Source organism: Xiphophorus maculatus, chromosome 2 (genome assembly GCF_002775205.1).
Source record: "Xiphophorus maculatus strain JP 163 A chromosome 2, X_maculatus-5.0-male, whole genome shotgun sequence".
Taxonomy (NCBI): Eukaryota; Metazoa; Chordata; class Actinopteri; order Cyprinodontiformes; family Poeciliidae; genus Xiphophorus; species Xiphophorus maculatus.
The window spans coordinates 13926761-13943902 of NC_036444.1; the positions used below are offsets into that span (position 1 = coordinate 13926761).

General features: G+C 39.9%; 1 protein-coding gene across 2 annotated transcripts in view; it reads left to right on the forward strand.

Moving 5' to 3' along the window:
* itpr2 (inositol 1,4,5-trisphosphate receptor type 2) overlaps window positions 1–17142 on the forward strand; it is a 63381-nt gene that overhangs the window by 16366 nt on the left and 29873 nt on the right. For both annotated transcript variants that reach the window (XM_023344185.1, XM_023344192.1), the window contains exons 18-37: window positions 55–237; window positions 1068–1319; window positions 1391–1538; window positions 2231–2378; window positions 2834–3021; window positions 3135–3258; window positions 3342–3399; window positions 3489–3654; window positions 5100–5237; window positions 5627–5713; window positions 5798–5923; window positions 6025–6147; window positions 6234–6434; window positions 7754–8005; window positions 8118–8243; window positions 9261–9383; window positions 9660–9780; window positions 11044–11225; window positions 11451–11593; window positions 12355–12463. In XM_023344185.1, coding sequence (XP_023199953.1) covers window positions 55–237; window positions 1068–1319; window positions 1391–1538; window positions 2231–2378; window positions 2834–3021; window positions 3135–3258; window positions 3342–3399; window positions 3489–3654; window positions 5100–5237; window positions 5627–5713; window positions 5798–5923; window positions 6025–6147; window positions 6234–6434; window positions 7754–8005; window positions 8118–8243; window positions 9261–9383; window positions 9660–9780; window positions 11044–11225; window positions 11451–11593; window positions 12355–12463 — 2998 coding nt within the window. The remainder of the gene's footprint in view (window positions 1–54; window positions 238–1067; window positions 1320–1390; window positions 1539–2230; window positions 2379–2833; window positions 3022–3134; window positions 3259–3341; window positions 3400–3488; window positions 3655–5099; window positions 5238–5626; window positions 5714–5797; window positions 5924–6024; window positions 6148–6233; window positions 6435–7753; window positions 8006–8117; window positions 8244–9260; window positions 9384–9659; window positions 9781–11043; window positions 11226–11450; window positions 11594–12354; window positions 12464–17142) is intronic.

The following is a 17142-nucleotide window of genomic DNA, read 5'->3' on the forward strand; positions in this document are numbered from 1 at the left end:
TTGTCCAGTGCTTCATTTTATATGTGCTTTCCTTCTATCCCCACTCTCCGCTAGGCTAATCTCAAACTCAGAAAACTCTATGGATTCCTCCTTCTCCCCAGATGATGGGGATGAAGAGGAGGTTTGGCTCTACTGGATCGACATCCACAAAGAGCCTCATGGCAAATCCATCCGCCACCTGGCCCAGGATGCTAAGAACAACCATAAAATTGATGCAGACCTCCTTACCTACTACAGGTAATGAGTGTAATTCAGTGACTCTCAAAAAGTGAGGCATGTCCTGAGGGGGAACATTCACATTTTCAGCCGTTCAGTTGGTTGTTATACCAAATATTAAATAAGCCGGTCACCTGGTGACAATTAAATCCATTTAGGCATCTTAGAGAATGTGACGAAAACTTTCCGATGTTCAAATTGAGACCCAGAATGGGGAAGAAAAGAGATATGTGACGTTGAGATTGTAAACGTCTGAATATTCCAGAAACTCCTGCTCTAATGGGATTTTCTCGCATAATCATCTTAACGGTTTACAGAGAGTGCTAACAGTCGTGTGGACAAAAAACTGATTGATGTCAGAAGGGACAATAAAAATGCATTATATTTGTTTGGTTGTAACAGCCAAGGTATGTAGAATGTCATTTCTGAATGTTGAAACCGATGGTCTGAACCCAAAGAAAACCAAACCAGGAGCCACTCTTCCCACAGGCTACCAGAGTAATGTCTCTGATTATGTTTGTATCTGCATCACTACAGTGTATGACACAAACCCACACTTTGAGTCATGCAGACTTAAGGGAGTTCAAAAGAGGTCCAACACAATATTAACAAGATTGTCTTTCAATGTTGTGACTTTGATTTGCTTCCATGTTAAACATTTAGCATGTTGGCGTTTCCACAACAGCAGCACTAGGTGCACAAAAGTTTAAACATATTAATTTGAATAAATATAGATATATTTAAATTTGATCCCTAAAAAGTGTAAGAACCACTGACTAAATCCTGCACTGACACTAAAATCAACACACACGTTAAAATGTTTCCGCCGTCTCTCCTCTCGTCCTCTGCAGGTGTCAGCTGAACTTGTTTGCCAAAATGTGTCTGGATCGTCAGTATTTGGCCATCAACCAGATCAACGACAAACTACCTGTGGATCTGATCCTGCGCTGCATGTTTGACGACTGCCTGCCCTACAACCTCAGAGCGTCCTTCTGTCGCCTGATGTTGCACATGCATGTGGACTGCGAGCCACAGGAGGCTGTGGTTCCGGTGCGCTATGCCCGTCTCTGGACTGAAATCCCTTCCAAGATCTCTATCAAAGAGTGAGCATCTGCATGTTGGCTGACTCGTCTTATTTGTAGGCGAATTCTCACCTGTTTGATTTATTGCTCAGGTTCAAGTATGAGTTAACAGTCGACTCAAGAGAGGAGATGAAGAAGAAATTTAAAAGCACCATGGAATTTGTTGATGATTATCTTAAAGATGTGTTCAACCAGCAATACCCATTTGGGGACAAAGAAAAGAATGAACTCACACTAGAGGTAAATATACTTTGTAGGCCTGTTAGTCTATGTCATGTGTGACATTCAGCTGACCATTAAAATTTGTACTGAAAATAAATATCTATCAATCCTGTCAAAAATACATACTGCATTTTATTCAGAAAGTACAGTTTAAGTAAATGCAGGTAATTCCTTGCTCCTTTATAACATGTAGAAGTAAACATTATATCCAAAAAGATTTTAACTTTTCCTGTAAGGACAGAAAAAGATTAAGAGTATGTCATTTTTATTTCCTGGCATGCTCGTTAATTTGGTTCAGTTTGACAAAGATTCCCAAAATTCAAGTGAGAAAGAAAGCGTTTTCAACAACCTTATTCTGAAAATCAGAGCTGCCAAGTGTTTTACACCATGTGAAGCCTGCAATTATAATTTATTTTCTCACTGGTTGCACTTCATTAAATCTTTCTCTCACACACATTTTTTATAGGACATATTTTTCCATCAAGCCCCAAAATCAAAATGACAACTGTATGTTTTACTTGCAGTTAGATGTAATAATAAACTAATTATTTGCATTTTTGTTGGATTGTATTGTATTTAATTCCTCAAATGTATATTATCGTTTCAACTATTTTTGTGAAAATGTTAAGGTAGTTCTTGAATACATGAAGTGCAAACATTTCTATGGCTTTCTTTCACTATCCTGATTGTGATCGTGTCCCCTCTGTTAGGTGGTCAATCTGGCTCGACACTTGGTGTACTTTGGTTTCTACAACTTCAGTGAACTGCTGCGCCTCACACGCACCCTGCTGGCTATCCTGGACATTGTTCAGCAACCTTTCGGCTTCCTTAGCAAGCTTGGGAAGACTCCAGAGGCCGGTCAGGGCACTGAAAGCTCAGCTATTAGGATCATTTTTGTGATCATTTGTGTGCATTGAAGCGAGGTCACTTAAGAATTAAACTATCACTGGTTTATGTGTAGCAAAATAAGGGTAGATTAAAGCTAATTATCTGGTTTTAGTTCAGAAATTTAGACATAACAGATTAGTGTTATGTCTAACACTGACATAACACTAATCTGGTTTTCTCTGGTATGCAAAACCAGAGGAGTTTATAAAAGCATTAAGATTGAAATCATCTCTAAAATGTTTTATTGTGACTTTTGTAATAATAGTTATGAACTTAGAACAAAGAATATAGTATGGCAAGTTTGAAAGGCTGAGTTAATGTTGCCGAGTTGTTTTTGTTTTTATTGTTTCACCAACTGTAATCATTTAAATGTTGATGTTTCACACACAAACAGACTAAAAAAAACAACAACCTCTCCCTTTTAGGAAACAATGTTTTGCGCACAATCCACGGCGTTGGAGAAATGATGACTCAGATGGTAATGAGTCGAGGCGTGCCGCACGGTTTGCCTGACACGCCACCGTCCCTGCGCTACGGGATAGGACACTTTCTCCCGGACAACGAGGACGTCGTGGTGATGGACACCAAGCTGAAGATCATTGAGATCTTGCAAGTATGAACTGCTGCTGAATATGTGATCCATTTCAGGGTTTCTTTTTGTTTTTTGTTGCCTGTTTCAGTTTGAATGCCTTTTTAATCCTTGTTCACATTTTGTGCTCATTTAAGTTCATCCTAAGTGTGAGGTTGGACTACAGGATCACTTACCTACTGTCCATCTACAAGAAAGAGTTTGGAGAAAGTACAGTGCCTGACAGCTGTTCCTCAATGGCTGACTACCCTCCAATTACATGTGAGATTTGTCTCTTATTGTTCACATCCTAAAGGTTTATAATATTGGATGTTAACGCTTGCCATATTTTAATCATCTGTTAGCTTCTGAGCCTGACATGGATGAGATTGCAGCGAAAGCAGAGAGCATGTTTGTAGGAAGGTTGGTGTAGCTACGTCCTGACATTGTTTTGTCAATTTTTTTCCATATGGTGTCCAACATTCATAAAAGTCCACTTTTGTGTTCTGTAGCTCTGAATTAAGCGTGTTAGAGCTTGATGATGAAGGTGGCCGCACATTTTTGAGGGTTCTCATTCATCTCATCATGCAAGATTATCCGCCTCTGGTCTCTGGATCGCTGCAGCTCATCTTCAAGCACTTCAGTCAGAGAGCTGAGATGCTGCAAGCCTTTAAACAGGTACACAATAAATGCACAATTGGGACATTCCCAATAATTTACAGAGTGGTTATTCTTCAGTTTCTTACTGAATTTGGTGCATAGTCAAACATGTCAACACAATTACCTCACTTAATAATAATCAACAGGGAATAAAACTGTTGCAACATTGGACAAAATGTGTCAAACAAGGTGTGCTGTTGAATGGCAATTATTTTTCTTGATGTTTTTAACTAGATTGAACAGACAGTTTTTATTTTTCAAGAACAAGTTGTCAAAGAAAGCTGTAAAACCGAAGGTTAAAAAAGACTCAGCAAAGGATCTTTAAAATTTGTTTTTTTTTTTTTGCTCTTCTTGTAAACTGCTGCAGTTTATTGGTTAAACTAGAGAGAAGTGTCTGCAGTAGTTCCCAGGTACCTGTAGCTGTACACAGTCATCTCTAGAGATCCATTGATTAAAGCAAGTTGGGGAGTTTTCCTGTCTTCTGTGACCAAGACTTTTGTTTTGCTAATATTTAACTTAAGGTAATGTTTATCACACAGCAAGTAATCGTCAACAGGTTTCCATCTTGCAGAACGCTGACAATAAAAGTGTCATCTACTGTACATACTTGAGGATGAGGTTGTTTTCAAAGGCATTTGCATTTAAAATATACAAAAAGAGGAGAAAACACGCCTGACCTGACTGTTTTCTGAATAGGACACTGTTGCCGCCTACATGTCACCAAACTGTGGGGTTGAATTATAGTAAAAACCGACGTAAAATCCACTATCAAAAGTCTCGCCTTGGTTATTGTGCCCTCAAGATGCTTGGGCAGATAATTAAACAGTGACAGTTGTGCCCTCTGCTCCTCTGTGAGCCTGGTAAGAAAACTTCAAAAGGTCAAGCTGGCCATGTACTCAAAGCTTTTCATAGCAATACAGTGCAAAGCCATCAGCTCAAAATAATTAGGCCCTTTTGGAGATTAGGCTTTTTTTGCCATGGGTACAATTATAGATTCTCTACAGAGCTTGGGAACCTTCTGCTGAATAAAAGACGGGTTAATCGGTTCTATAAAATATCACAGAGTTGTTCTGCGCAGACTTTAAGGATTCTGCTGTGATCCTGTCAGGCCCTGGACTTTTCCTGATGTGGCATCGGTGGAAAACATACCCGACTGAACAATGATACCAAGACCAGAGAAGACGGAGCAATGGTTCAATGCTCTAAAAATACAATTATGTACGTTTATAAAATTCCACTCATCTATGAAACACAGATAAAACACCTGCATGGCTTTTGCAAGCTGCACCTGATCCCTATAATCCCCCACCTGTTTTTTTCATTGTTCAGTCCAATTAATGGATTAGTGAAGGGACTTCTTCTCAACTCAAATGAAAACTGGTTTTGTTTCAGCCATGGGGCCACTTCAATAGGGATGCATAAAAACATTTTGTCTCTGATTTTCCTTTTTTCTGTAATTTCAGGTTCAGCTCCTTGTTTCAGAGCAGGATGTACTCAACTATACACAGATCAAGGAAGACCTGGACAAGCTGCGTCTGACTGTGGAGAAGTCGGAGCTATGGGTGGAGAAAAGTGGAATCTACGGCAATGACGAGTTAGGGGTAAGGCAGAGTGAAGAGCCCAACATGTAGATGCTTACCTGCTGTCCAAAAATCACCACATTAAATGCAAATGACAGTTTTCAAATTATGATTTAATTTAATAGGAAAAAAGCTGTTATAACTTTTAAAACAATGAATAAAATTCATTATCAAATAATTCAAAGATTGAGACAGAATCATAGTTACACTGTTACGGAAAAATAATTACAAATATTTAGAAAGCACTCACAATATGCTAAGTTTTTAAGTCTTTTTTACAGTCTTATTTTTGTTATTTTTATACTATGTTCTATCAGTTAGCTACAGACAGTATGTGGCTATATTGTCTGTATTCATTTTGGCTTAGTTGGAAAATTATCAAGCTCACAGTGTCCACCTTCCTCCTCCAGGATGCTGTTCTGAGTCCGGTGCAAGATGGGGAAAACAAACCTCAGATGGATAGTAACCAAGAAAACAACTATGAAGTACTAAAATGTGTGAGTTTCATGTCTTCATTTTGCCGTTCTGACTGCCCAGTTTTCTGTATTTTTCTGGAAAAGATTTCTGTCTCCCATCATTAGATCCTGGAGCGCTTCAGTCGGCTGTGTTGTGTGAGTAAAAAGAACCGTTTGCAGCTGCAGAGGCTGCTGAAGAACATGGGAGCCCACACTGTGGTGCTGGAGCTGCTGCAGATCCCCTACGAAAAGGTGAGAACCAACATTAACATCTCCATCAACATGCAGTTATTGTTAGTGTTTCTGTTTGATCCCCCAAATGTCTTTGACTTTATTTGTGTGGCTTCTTTCAGAATGATGAAAAGATGAATGAGATCATGAAGCTGGCTCATAGCTTTTTGCAAAACTTTTGCAAAGGAAATCCAGAAAATCAAGTTCTGCTACACAAACACCTGAACCTCTTCCTCACTCCTGGGGTTTGTTCACTTCACTTTTTGCCTTACTAAGTATAGACAGTTTAAAATAATTTCTTCCTAAAACTGTTATGCCTGCTTTTTGCTAGCTACTGGAAGCCGAGACGATGCGTCACATCTTCATGAACAACAATCAGCTGTGCAATGAGATCAGCGACCGCGTGGTCCACCATTTCGTCCACTGCATCGAGACCCATGGACGTCACGTTCAGTACCTCAAGTTTTTGCAAACGATCGTGAAATGTGATGGGAAGTACATGAAGAAGTGTCAGGACAAAGTCATGACTGAGGTAGAAATTTAAATGTGGCATGTCACATGCTCACAAGGTGATTTGGACCCAGTATTTGTGCATGCAGGATGTTGTGAGGGTTCCACACCTTCTTAAAATGTGTTAAATTGGATCAAGATATTTTCAGATTAAGCATGCAAAAGGGATTAAAATCTGGAAATACAAACCATGAAAATGTTCTTGTCTCCATGAGAAATCTGTGGAGATACAAATATGGACACAGAAACAATGTAATAGAATTAAGAGTACTTCTCCTATGAGAATCTATCAGTAAAGGCTACATCACACACACAGACACACGCCCATGCCCGCACGCACACACACACTACTATGTACAAGGCATACACCAATTTATCAGTAACCAAGTAAGATGAGTTCCAACAACAAAAACAAGAAGAAACTAGACAGAAAAGTCAAATTATTCTGCCATATGACATGAACGAGGTAGCAAATGTTTACAGTCATATTACATCACAACAATATAATGGCGCTATCATATATTGAGCCTTACTGCAGTGAGAAACAAACTGTTATTGAACTGTGAAGTTATAGATCTGAAATATCTGCCAGAGAGTAACAGTTCAAACAGATGGTAAGACGGGTGGGAATAGTCCTTTAAGATGTTGTTGGCTCTAGAGAGAGAAAGTCTGCTAGCGATGGAGGGGAGAGAACATCCAGTGTTTTTTGGTGGAGGGTTTTCCCCCCCGCAGTCTTAGCTTACCAAATAGTGACTCAGTTTGTTAAAATGCTCTCCATTTTAGCTCTGAAAACGTACACCAGCAGCAGCTCATCACTTGGTTGTTTTTTTTCTTTTTTTGAGGATTCTCAGGATCATCTGGAGGTGGGTGAGGGTCATCCAGGGTCAGCATTGGTTTTGATTTGGTTTTCAGGGAGGATAATATTGAAATCAGAGCTCAAATTCACAAACATCCTGAAATAACTATTTCTGATTCCAGATGGCTTACAGATGTTTGAAAAGTGTCAAAAATGCAATCTTCCATATATCTGTTGGACCTGTTAGTGCAGGTCAAAGGAGGAAGGAAGGCTTAGGCTGAAGCGTCTTAACCCCAGTTTCTCAAAAAAAATTGTTGAGCTCTTCAGCCAGTGAGATGCTGTCATAGTTGTAGCACCAGTTTGTCCATCTAGTATTGCACCCAGACCAGACATGGATAGCTTCAGCACTACATAATTCATTGTAAACTTTAAGTTTTTCAAACAGATTTGAATTGATTTAGGTAGACCTAGAGTTGGAAAGGTTGTAAATATGAAAGGTAAACCTCTGTATCTGCTTCTTGCTCTTTTTCTGTTTGTCCAACCAGTTGGTGAATGCAGGTGAGGATGTGCTGGTCTTCTACAATGACCGCTCGTCGTTCTCGGTGCTGCTGCAGATGATGGCCTCTGAGCAGGAGCGGGCAGATGAGAATGGATCCCTGGCGTACCACAACACGCTCGTAGACCTGCTGGCCGCCTGCACCGAGGGCAAGAATGTCTACACTGAGCTGAAGTGCAACTCGCTGTTGCCACTGGATGACATTGTTAAAGTGATCACTGATGTCAGCTGTGTGCCAGAGGTAAAGGTTCATTATTGTGATTTTATTTTCTTTGTAGATTAATCTTTGACACATTTTGGTTTCTGTTTTTTTTTTATTATCTGGAAACGTCTTAATTCTGTGTCTTCCAAAGGTTAAAACTTCATATGTGAATTTTGTGAATCACTGCTATGTGGACACTGAAGTGGAAATGAAGGAGATCTACACGTCTTCTCATATCTGGAGGCTATTTGAAAACTTCCTGGTCGACATGGCCACTGTAAGAAAACTCACACAGAAAGGTCACACTATTTATTTTTTCCTAATGAGGCAGTAAACATTTCAACATTCATCAATGTTTCTTCTGCTGACATGCAGGGCCTATTCTATGAACCTTTTTTTTTTAGCATTACAACCATAAGCTTCTATGCTTATTATCAGGATTTTATGTGATTGAGCAATATGAAGTAGTGCATAATTGTGAAGCAGAAGGAAAGTAATAGATGGTTTTATTTTTTGCACATGAAAATCCAAAGGTTTATCCTTTAAATAAGCCTAAACGATTAAAAAAACATGTGCTATACAGTAATATTTCCAAATTTTGAGATGACGATATGACATACATACATTTACTTAACAGTAATAACGTCTTTCTGGTTTGAGAAAAAGCAATGACTCCATATTTCCATCTCAATAACAAAGTTTTATTGAAAATGTTGCGTCTGTTTAACATCCGAATGGCTGCTGCTTAAAGAAGTGGCTAGCATGGGACAGTTATCTTGCAATATCCATATTGCTTACAGTAATAGTGCACTAATCATCCATTTATAACATATTGTGTAAACATCTAATTATGCAAATCCATCATAGAATAAAGTTGAATAAAATTTAGGCCAGGATTAGTTTCTAAAACCAATCCCCTAAATTCTGAACATCTTGCAGAGCTCTGTTAATTTCCATCTTAAAATGTAAATGGCATTAATCAGAGAAGCAGCCAAAAAACCCAGAGTAACTCTGGAGAAATTGCAAAGACCCATAGCTCATGATGAGGAATTTGTTGACAGGACACTATTAGTTGTACTCCAAACCTTGGCCATTATTGCACAGTGGCAAGATGGAAACCATTGACGAAAGAAAGTCATTAGAGGTCCTGCTTGCAGTTTACCACAATTCTTTTTCTTCCATTGCAAAATTATGTTCAAGATCAAATAATAAGAATGCTTCTGCATTGGACTTTCCGAGAAGTGAAACATGTCTGTTTCAGAGTGGTTCATATCCTTTTGCTTTTGTGTTAAAGATGTGCAACACTACAGAACGTAACCGCCCAGATCCCCTGGACAAGTATGTGACAGAGACAGTGATGGCCATCATCAGGAGTTTCTTTGAGTCACCGTTCTCTGTGAACTACTCCATGCTGCAGGTACTCTGTTCATGTCAAACATGCGGCAGCTTTTTGCTTCTCCATGGTAGCAGTATTTCAGCCACAGGCTTCTTTTGTCACTGCACATTCACCTGGGATTTTCCTAGCAGACGTTTTAAATTTAGAGCACTTACTGCTGTTTTTGTTACAGTCTGTACAGATTAGTCCTGTCAGTTCCACTGTTGGTGTGTTCCTGATATTCTTTTATATAGATTTGTCTGCACTTTTGCCCTTTGTAAAAGAATAGCATCTTGTGTTCTTTTGTTTTTTTTACAGAATAACCAGTCTACTTTCATCAAGCTGCTCCAGTCAGCTTTCAGAATCTACAACCTTAAGGGGATTAATTCAGCTCAGAAGAGCAACATTGAGACCTGTATCAAGGCACTGGCTGATGTCGGTGAGTCTTGATGGAGAAAAAGTTGACGTATACACTTAAGTAAGAGCCGGACATTGGGCATCTTGATCAGATGTCTGAGTCTCCTCAATTGGTGGTTTGGGGAGCAGTCAGACTAAAAGCAATTAAGTGATCCTGATGACATTGCTGACGACATCAGGAGGCAAACCTCGCCTGTATTAGGGAGACCAGAACATCCTCATAGAGGTCTGAGGGGCGGGAGATCATGTAGAGCACCTGATGGTCACACTTTGGCTGCTGGAGCTCAGCTGGGCTGCAGCTAGACTCCCCTCTATGTGGGGCCACCACGTCGAGATCAAGTGCCATGCAAGTTGGGTGGCAGGCAAGAGCGAGAGCCTTGGCAAACCAATTCCTGGTGGCATAATCAAACTTTAGCGATATTTATGGTTATTTAAATTTATTTGAATCTGCTTGTAAAAGGCAGGGCAAATTTATTTATATAGCACTGTTCATACAAAAGGAAATGCAAAGATTTGATCATTTATTGTGTTTATTACACAGAAAGTGCATATTAATATTTCTGTCAATATGCCAGTGTTTACCAGAAGACCATTTTTCAACTTTACAGGATCTTTAAATCACATCAGAGGAAAGACAAATAGAAAATAACAAACCTTTTAAGTTTTGCTTGCAAAGAAACCTCGGTATGTCTCATAGAACCATTGGAAAAGCGTAAACCAATGTTAAAATGCAGATTTAAATTTATATTTAAAGTTTAATTTTCAAATTTAAACCCAATTTTCAGTCCATCACTCGTCAGTGATCACACAACAGTTGATTCGTCAGTGTCATCAATCGAGTGGTGTAAACAAAAGGCATGATTTATTGGAACCAGTGGTTTCTGCACAACGTAGGCTTTCAGTGAGTTCGTTCCATCATCAAGAAGCATAGAAACTAAGTGCTGCATCACTTTGTTTAGTTCTGGTTCTGGAAACAACACCAGGTCTTTCATGACATGATGGAGAGTCTACATGGTTCAGATGTGCTTGTTGGGTGTGGGTGTAACTTGTTGACTCTATGCGGATCGAGAAAATTCACAGTGAATTTAAACCTGAGCATCTAGTTTTTATAATTTGTTGCACAATCATTCAGCTCTGAAAACAAAAAACTCATACGTATCATAAAATGGCCCCAATTAACATCACATTCTTGCCCATGGTTTGTGCATAAACATGAAAAACATGGAAAATGACCATGTGTCTCTTTATCTTTATCGCGTTTATCTCTGTTTTGTTCTGTCCTCAGCTAAAGCCCGCTCCATACCCATCCCAGTCGATCTGGACAGTCAGGTCAACGCTCTGTCTCTTAATGTCCACACCAATGCAGTGCAGCGAGCAGCAAAAGACTGGAGGACCTCTGCACGTTCACGACCTCGCAAAGAGCCTCTGGGTAGCCCCGACTACAAGAACATCATTGAGAAACTACAGGTGTGGTGGCTTATTTGGACTAGAAGTCTAACACATTGGAGTTGCTAAGCTTTAGCTCTCAGTTTTCAATTTTCTAACATGTTCATCAAGTTTTAAGATTGCATTCCTAGTTGATTAGATGTTTAAATTGTATGAAGTGGAGTTCAAATAACTTCACAAAGACTTCGCACATGTTCACCAGCACTGTCCAGCTGCATCTTTCTATGTCTCTGGCTCTTTTTTAAGGGGGTTGTGTCGTATTTGGAGGATCAGTTCTGTCCGAGAGTTCAAGCAGAATTTTCTGTTCTGGTGGATGTTCTGCAAAGTCCTGAGCTGCTGTTTCCAGAGGCTGCTCGGTTACGCTGTGAGAGTGGAGCCTTTATGTCCAAGTAAGTAGCTGTCCAAAATAATAAATAAAACTGTCCAAACTAATTGACCTTACCTTGCTGAAAATAAAATACACAAACTGTTTTGAAAGACTGGTTCAATTGCTTGCAAAGGTGGGATTTTACTCAATGGGGTGTGTAACTGTGAAGATAATGTGTGGTATGCACAGTACATGGTAGAAACGATAGACATTCGGTCTGTGATGGAGATCTGACTGCAGTATTGCTGTTTGATGATGTAATGTTGTTGGAAGTGTCACCTTTCAATTTTTTTATTTGTAAGAAATATTAAAAACCTTGTATCTTTCCCTTCTGCTCCACTATTAAACCCTACTTTGTGCTGAGTTGTTACACAAAATTCCAATTTAATGAGTAAAAAATAAGATGAATTTCTACTTTTTTAAAGTGACAATGTAAATACACAAATTGTTTTTGCATCGTTACATTAGGATTTTCTTAACATTCTATAAACTATCACAAATTCCACTCTTCTTCTGCTGCTCTTTAAAACATGCCATCTGTGGTGATCAGGAATTGGTTTGTCATATGAGATTTTTGCTGCATTTGTAGGAATCAATTCCTTTATTTAACCAGGTGGTTAAATAAAGGAACGAAGCAACAAAGCAGACCCCATTGAGATCTAGATCTCATTTTCAAGAGGGACCTGGGCAAAAAATTTGCAGTACATAGCAACCTGGTTGCAAGATAAAAACAATTGATACAATTATAAACAAGACAACATTTCCCTGATCTCTCTCTGCCAGACTAATAAAACACACCAAGAAGCTTATGGAGCAAGAGGAAAAGCTGTGTATAAAGATCCTGGAGACCATCAGAGAGATGATGGAGAAGAAGGAAAGTTTTCAGGAATCTGTAAGTACTTCACCTGCTGTTTCTTGTTTTTTTCCAGTTTGTTCTTCCATCCTTTCAAAATGCATTAATTACGTTAAGTACTTAAAATTTTGATATAGGCATGTCTTCACGTGGCAATAATGCCGTCGGTAGTGCAACGGAGTCCTTGTTTTCTCCCTGGTTGTTTCGGCCCGGAGCCGTGATTCTCCTCATCAGTATTCTGCGGGTTTGCCCGCGTTACATAAGCCAGGGAGGCACTTGAGCTCACGTTCACACTGAGAAGGAGAAGAAGGAAAAGAGGGAAGCGATGGGAGGAGGACAAGGTGGGGGGCAAGCACTGAACAAACAAATCAATACTGCAGCGAGAGGAGGGAGGACAGGACCCCGTGTCCTGCTGAACCTCCCGTCGGCCTGACGAGTGAGCGGCAAGAGTTGGTAAACAGGGTTTAAAGAAGTGCATGGGCATGCTTCTGTGCACTCTGGTTACTATTGAAGGCTCGTGTAATAACTGGGGTTTCTGCATTTTGGAAAAGTGTAGAATTCAAGAAATTTTCACATCTGCTTATATATGAAAGTGCGACTATGAATATCTATCTAGTTATCAATTAGTCTCTCTGTCTGTACATTTATCTGTTCCTTCATCCATCTATCTGTCCATCCATGCATCTGTCTCTCCTTACTTGAAGGTTTCGTACTTAAAACTAAAGACTGTAAGGATATCTGCAGTAAATTAATAGTAAACTTTAGTAAACTTTAAGAAATATGAATTGAAAGCTGGTCATTAACACTGTGCGAGAACCCTGAAAGACATTGGAGTTTTTAATTTGCAAGTCAGATTATTGTCTTAAAAGTTGGGATTACTGAATTAGCTGTCAAAAGAATGCATTCCTGCCAGTATTGGTTTTCCTTTCTCAGTTTGTGCTCTCGGTGAAGTCCCCCCCCCCAAGCTCAAGCAGTTGTGTGAAAAAAAAGGATCAGAAGGAATCAAGATGGGAAAGGGAGTCACCTTTTAAAAGCAGCGTGGCTCATCCTAGACGCCAGACGGTGCAGTAACAATCTGTAAAATGTCACTTTGTGTGGGTGTTCATGAGTGCGTTTGTAACCTCTCTTTGTCGTTTCCCTTCTGCCCTGAGTGTGGAGCTGCTGCTTCACAGCACGAGAGGCTGAGAAGGAGGGAGAGGACGGCGACTGATAGAAATAATGAGAGAGGGAGCGGCAGACAAACAAAAAAAAAAAAACAGAAGCAGAGAGACACAGAGTGACAGCTTAGGCAGCTGAGGCTGGTGGCTCCCCTGGGGTACAATGAGTGGGTGGAGAAGCGAGTGAGAGAGAGAAAAAGGAGAGGAGCCATGTGAGGAGCCATGTGAGAGGGAGGAGGGGGGAGGAAGCGGGCAGCGTCTGCCGGGTGAGGGATAGGAGAGAGTCTGCTCAGTCCATGAGGAGACAGGGCAGGGGGTGCGGTTACGTAACAGCCTGCAGTGGCTGAGCCAGAATCACGTGGAGCCTCACGTTCTCCCTCTCTGCGCACTCTCTCGCTCCTCTGTTTGCTCTCTCTCTCTCCCCCCTCCTCCTCGTTTGATGCTTAGTCTCAGTTAGTCGCATTCTGTCCTCGCGTCCTGCTTTTTCTCTCTATCTCGTCCCACCCAGACCCTGACCTGCGTTTGCCCAGATCGTGGCTGGGTGGGCAACATGAGGGGAACACGGGCAGTCGCCCAGCGCGGTGCTTGTTTGAGCCGTCAGATAAGGGATCCTGTGTAAATGTTTGTGCTCCAACTTGCCCTGAAGATATCCAGGGTGCAGGAGATTTTATTTCGAAGAAAATGTTTAAAAGAATGTTTGATAAACTGCACTGATTCTGGACCCAAGAAATTACACAGCATTGAGTTAAATAAAATAGTCTTTATTCAGGTTTCTTTAAAGGATTACACTATGCTTTAGTTTTGCGTCAATCATTTGGCCGGATTAGTGAATTGGAAAGTTTTTTTTCCCTTTATCGGCTATGATTGCTAATGCACATTTCAAACCAAAATTATTTTTTAAAATTTTCATTAAATGCACCAAAACTAGGCTCTTCTAACATTTTCACTCTATAACCACATTAACCGGTTGCATGTAGAATACATTAATATACTTTTTTAGTTTAATACAATATTAGATTTTTTACATAAATGGGGAAAATCTTATTTACTTCAATATTTGTTAGACTCAGAACTACTACATTCATCAAAACATGTACTCTGCATATGAGTGTGTATTATTGAAGTGGTCTAACAATAATATTTTTAACAATACCCACAAAAAAAAATTAGTGTTCACTTTGAAGAGCACATTGTGCAGTACATTATTCCTGTTTACTGTTCTGTTCTCAATAGAGCAACACTTATTCGTTGATGCGTTTGTTCTGGTTGCTAGCCTGCAGCAACATGAACTTAACTTAACATGAATCCTGTAACTCCTTACTTTAATAAGAAATATTTCCCAACAAATTGGTTTTATGCAAAACCAGGTGGGGGAAGGTCGGATTAAACCTTTGGGATCACATGTGACCATTTTTTCACTTTGAAACAGTTTCTTCCTAAAACTTTGGAATTTCTAGATACCGGCACCAGCCTCATACGTTGGTACCAATTGCACTAAACTGGCTCTTTTCAGATCCAAGAAACTTTGCAAAGCATTAGCTTAGCAGTTAGCCACAAGCTTTCAGCAGCGGACAATAGGATGACTTAATCTGAAAAAGTGTTATAAACCTTGAAATTTTGCTGCTTCAATTTCAATTTTCTTTTAACATTAATGTAAACCAACTTAATTTTACTAAATTTGTGCTTTATGTGTCCGGTTTTACGCACAGCTGTGCCACGTGTTGTCTTGTGTACAGTACACATCTTCTTGTTTACAGTAGACCGAAAAAGCTGCTTATGTAATATAGATCACTCTCTCAGGTTTTCTTGTCCCTCCTATCTCACACTCTCCTCCTGTCATTCACACACGGTCTGTCTCTTTGTGGGTGCATCTGTCCCACCTCTGTGCCTGCCAGGTTTCACACCAACTCACCCAAAGGCAAAGCAGATTTACAGATTACCACTGTCTTGATGCTAAGTGCATTACATGCATGCATGTAGAGCTAAAGCCTTGCTCAAGCACACGCGATCCCTGCAATGCTGGCTGTCTCGGTGTGAACTCATCCTGCAGAGTTTTCCCCCTTTTGGCTGTCATATAACGAGAGGGGATGGGAGTCCCGGTGCGCTGTAGCTTATTTTTCTAGATGCAGTAGGGCAGACGGGTGTAGTAAATGTGACTGCTATACAGTTCAACCTTCACATGTATTTAGGCCGACACAGCGTGCTGGGTTAAAATCAGAAAAGTTTAAACTGGGACACGTCTGGGCTAAATATGGAGCTGTTATGCTGTTGAAGCCTGCAAACCAGAAAGTACTCAAAAGTTGTTTAAAAATCTATTTGCTGTTAATGGCAAGATTTACTGCCACTGTTTGATCTGAAGAGGTGATCTCTCCTCCTTTCTGTCTTCATTTCCCTCAATCTATTAGCCAGGTGTCTGTTAGGTGAGGTTTATACATTGGTCTCCATGGTGATGAGGGATTAGCACATGTTGGTTGTCTGGCCTGGACGTGACTTTGCAAAAGAAGTCTACATATTGAATGTGGAAATGCTCACAGAGCACAGAGTCTGCTTAAGCTCCTGAAACTCCTTCACAATGAGCCTGTTAACTGTTTAAATTAGCTAAAAATAAGCATGAAGTTTGCCCACTATGAAGAATCAATAACTTAGTAATAAGACGTAAATGCAATGTGCAACATCTGCTCTTGTCCTTTTAATCTACCTTCTTTTTATTCGAAGGGTAAACACAAATATACTTCACATTAACTAAATTATAAGAAGTACTTTGACACATGCCTGTCAGTTTAATTATTGTTTGTCTTTTATTAAACGTCTTTGAAAACCAGGAAAAAAGATGCATTGTTCCATTTTGTCAGCCTGTTAAAGTCTCGGTATTTCAGATGAAAACATTATGCATTTTAGGGACTCTATGAATGAGATTAATTGTGACTGTGAACAGTGTTTGGACTCAGTTCATGGTCTGTTATTTGAATCTGATTGCATGTGAGTTAAGCCAGTTGTGCTCAAAGAGGCACATGACTGACAACAGGATGGATGACATGCAGGTTTAATTCATGTTCTTACTGGTTGTTTATGTGCCTCAGTTTTGCTAATGCAGCTTGTAGACATGAAAACACAAACACCTTTGAGTCTTCCAGCTCTCTGTGGATGCTGATCTGGAAGATCTTCGGCAGGCCACATCACAAGATGATATGCTTGTGAAATTATTCAATTAAAAATATAAATAAACTCAAACCAACATCTACACTGTGCAAGGCTTAATGAAGTCCAGAAAACATAAGTTAGCTTTTAGCAAGAACTTTAGTTCAGAGCTGTCAGAATAATTTGCTTTGGACTTTGTCTGCTTTTTTTCCCAGACGATTTGTTGTACTTGGCCGTGATAAAACATCGCTCCATGTGCTCTTAAAAAAAATGAAAGAAGTGGACAAGTGGTGGACAAAAGAAAAAGTTTTGTCTTTGCAAATAAAAATCTACCCACCAATCTCCATGTTCATTGACTAACTAGTCCATCCAACCATTAACCAACCCATTCGACCATTTGCTCAGTTACTCACCCATCAACTC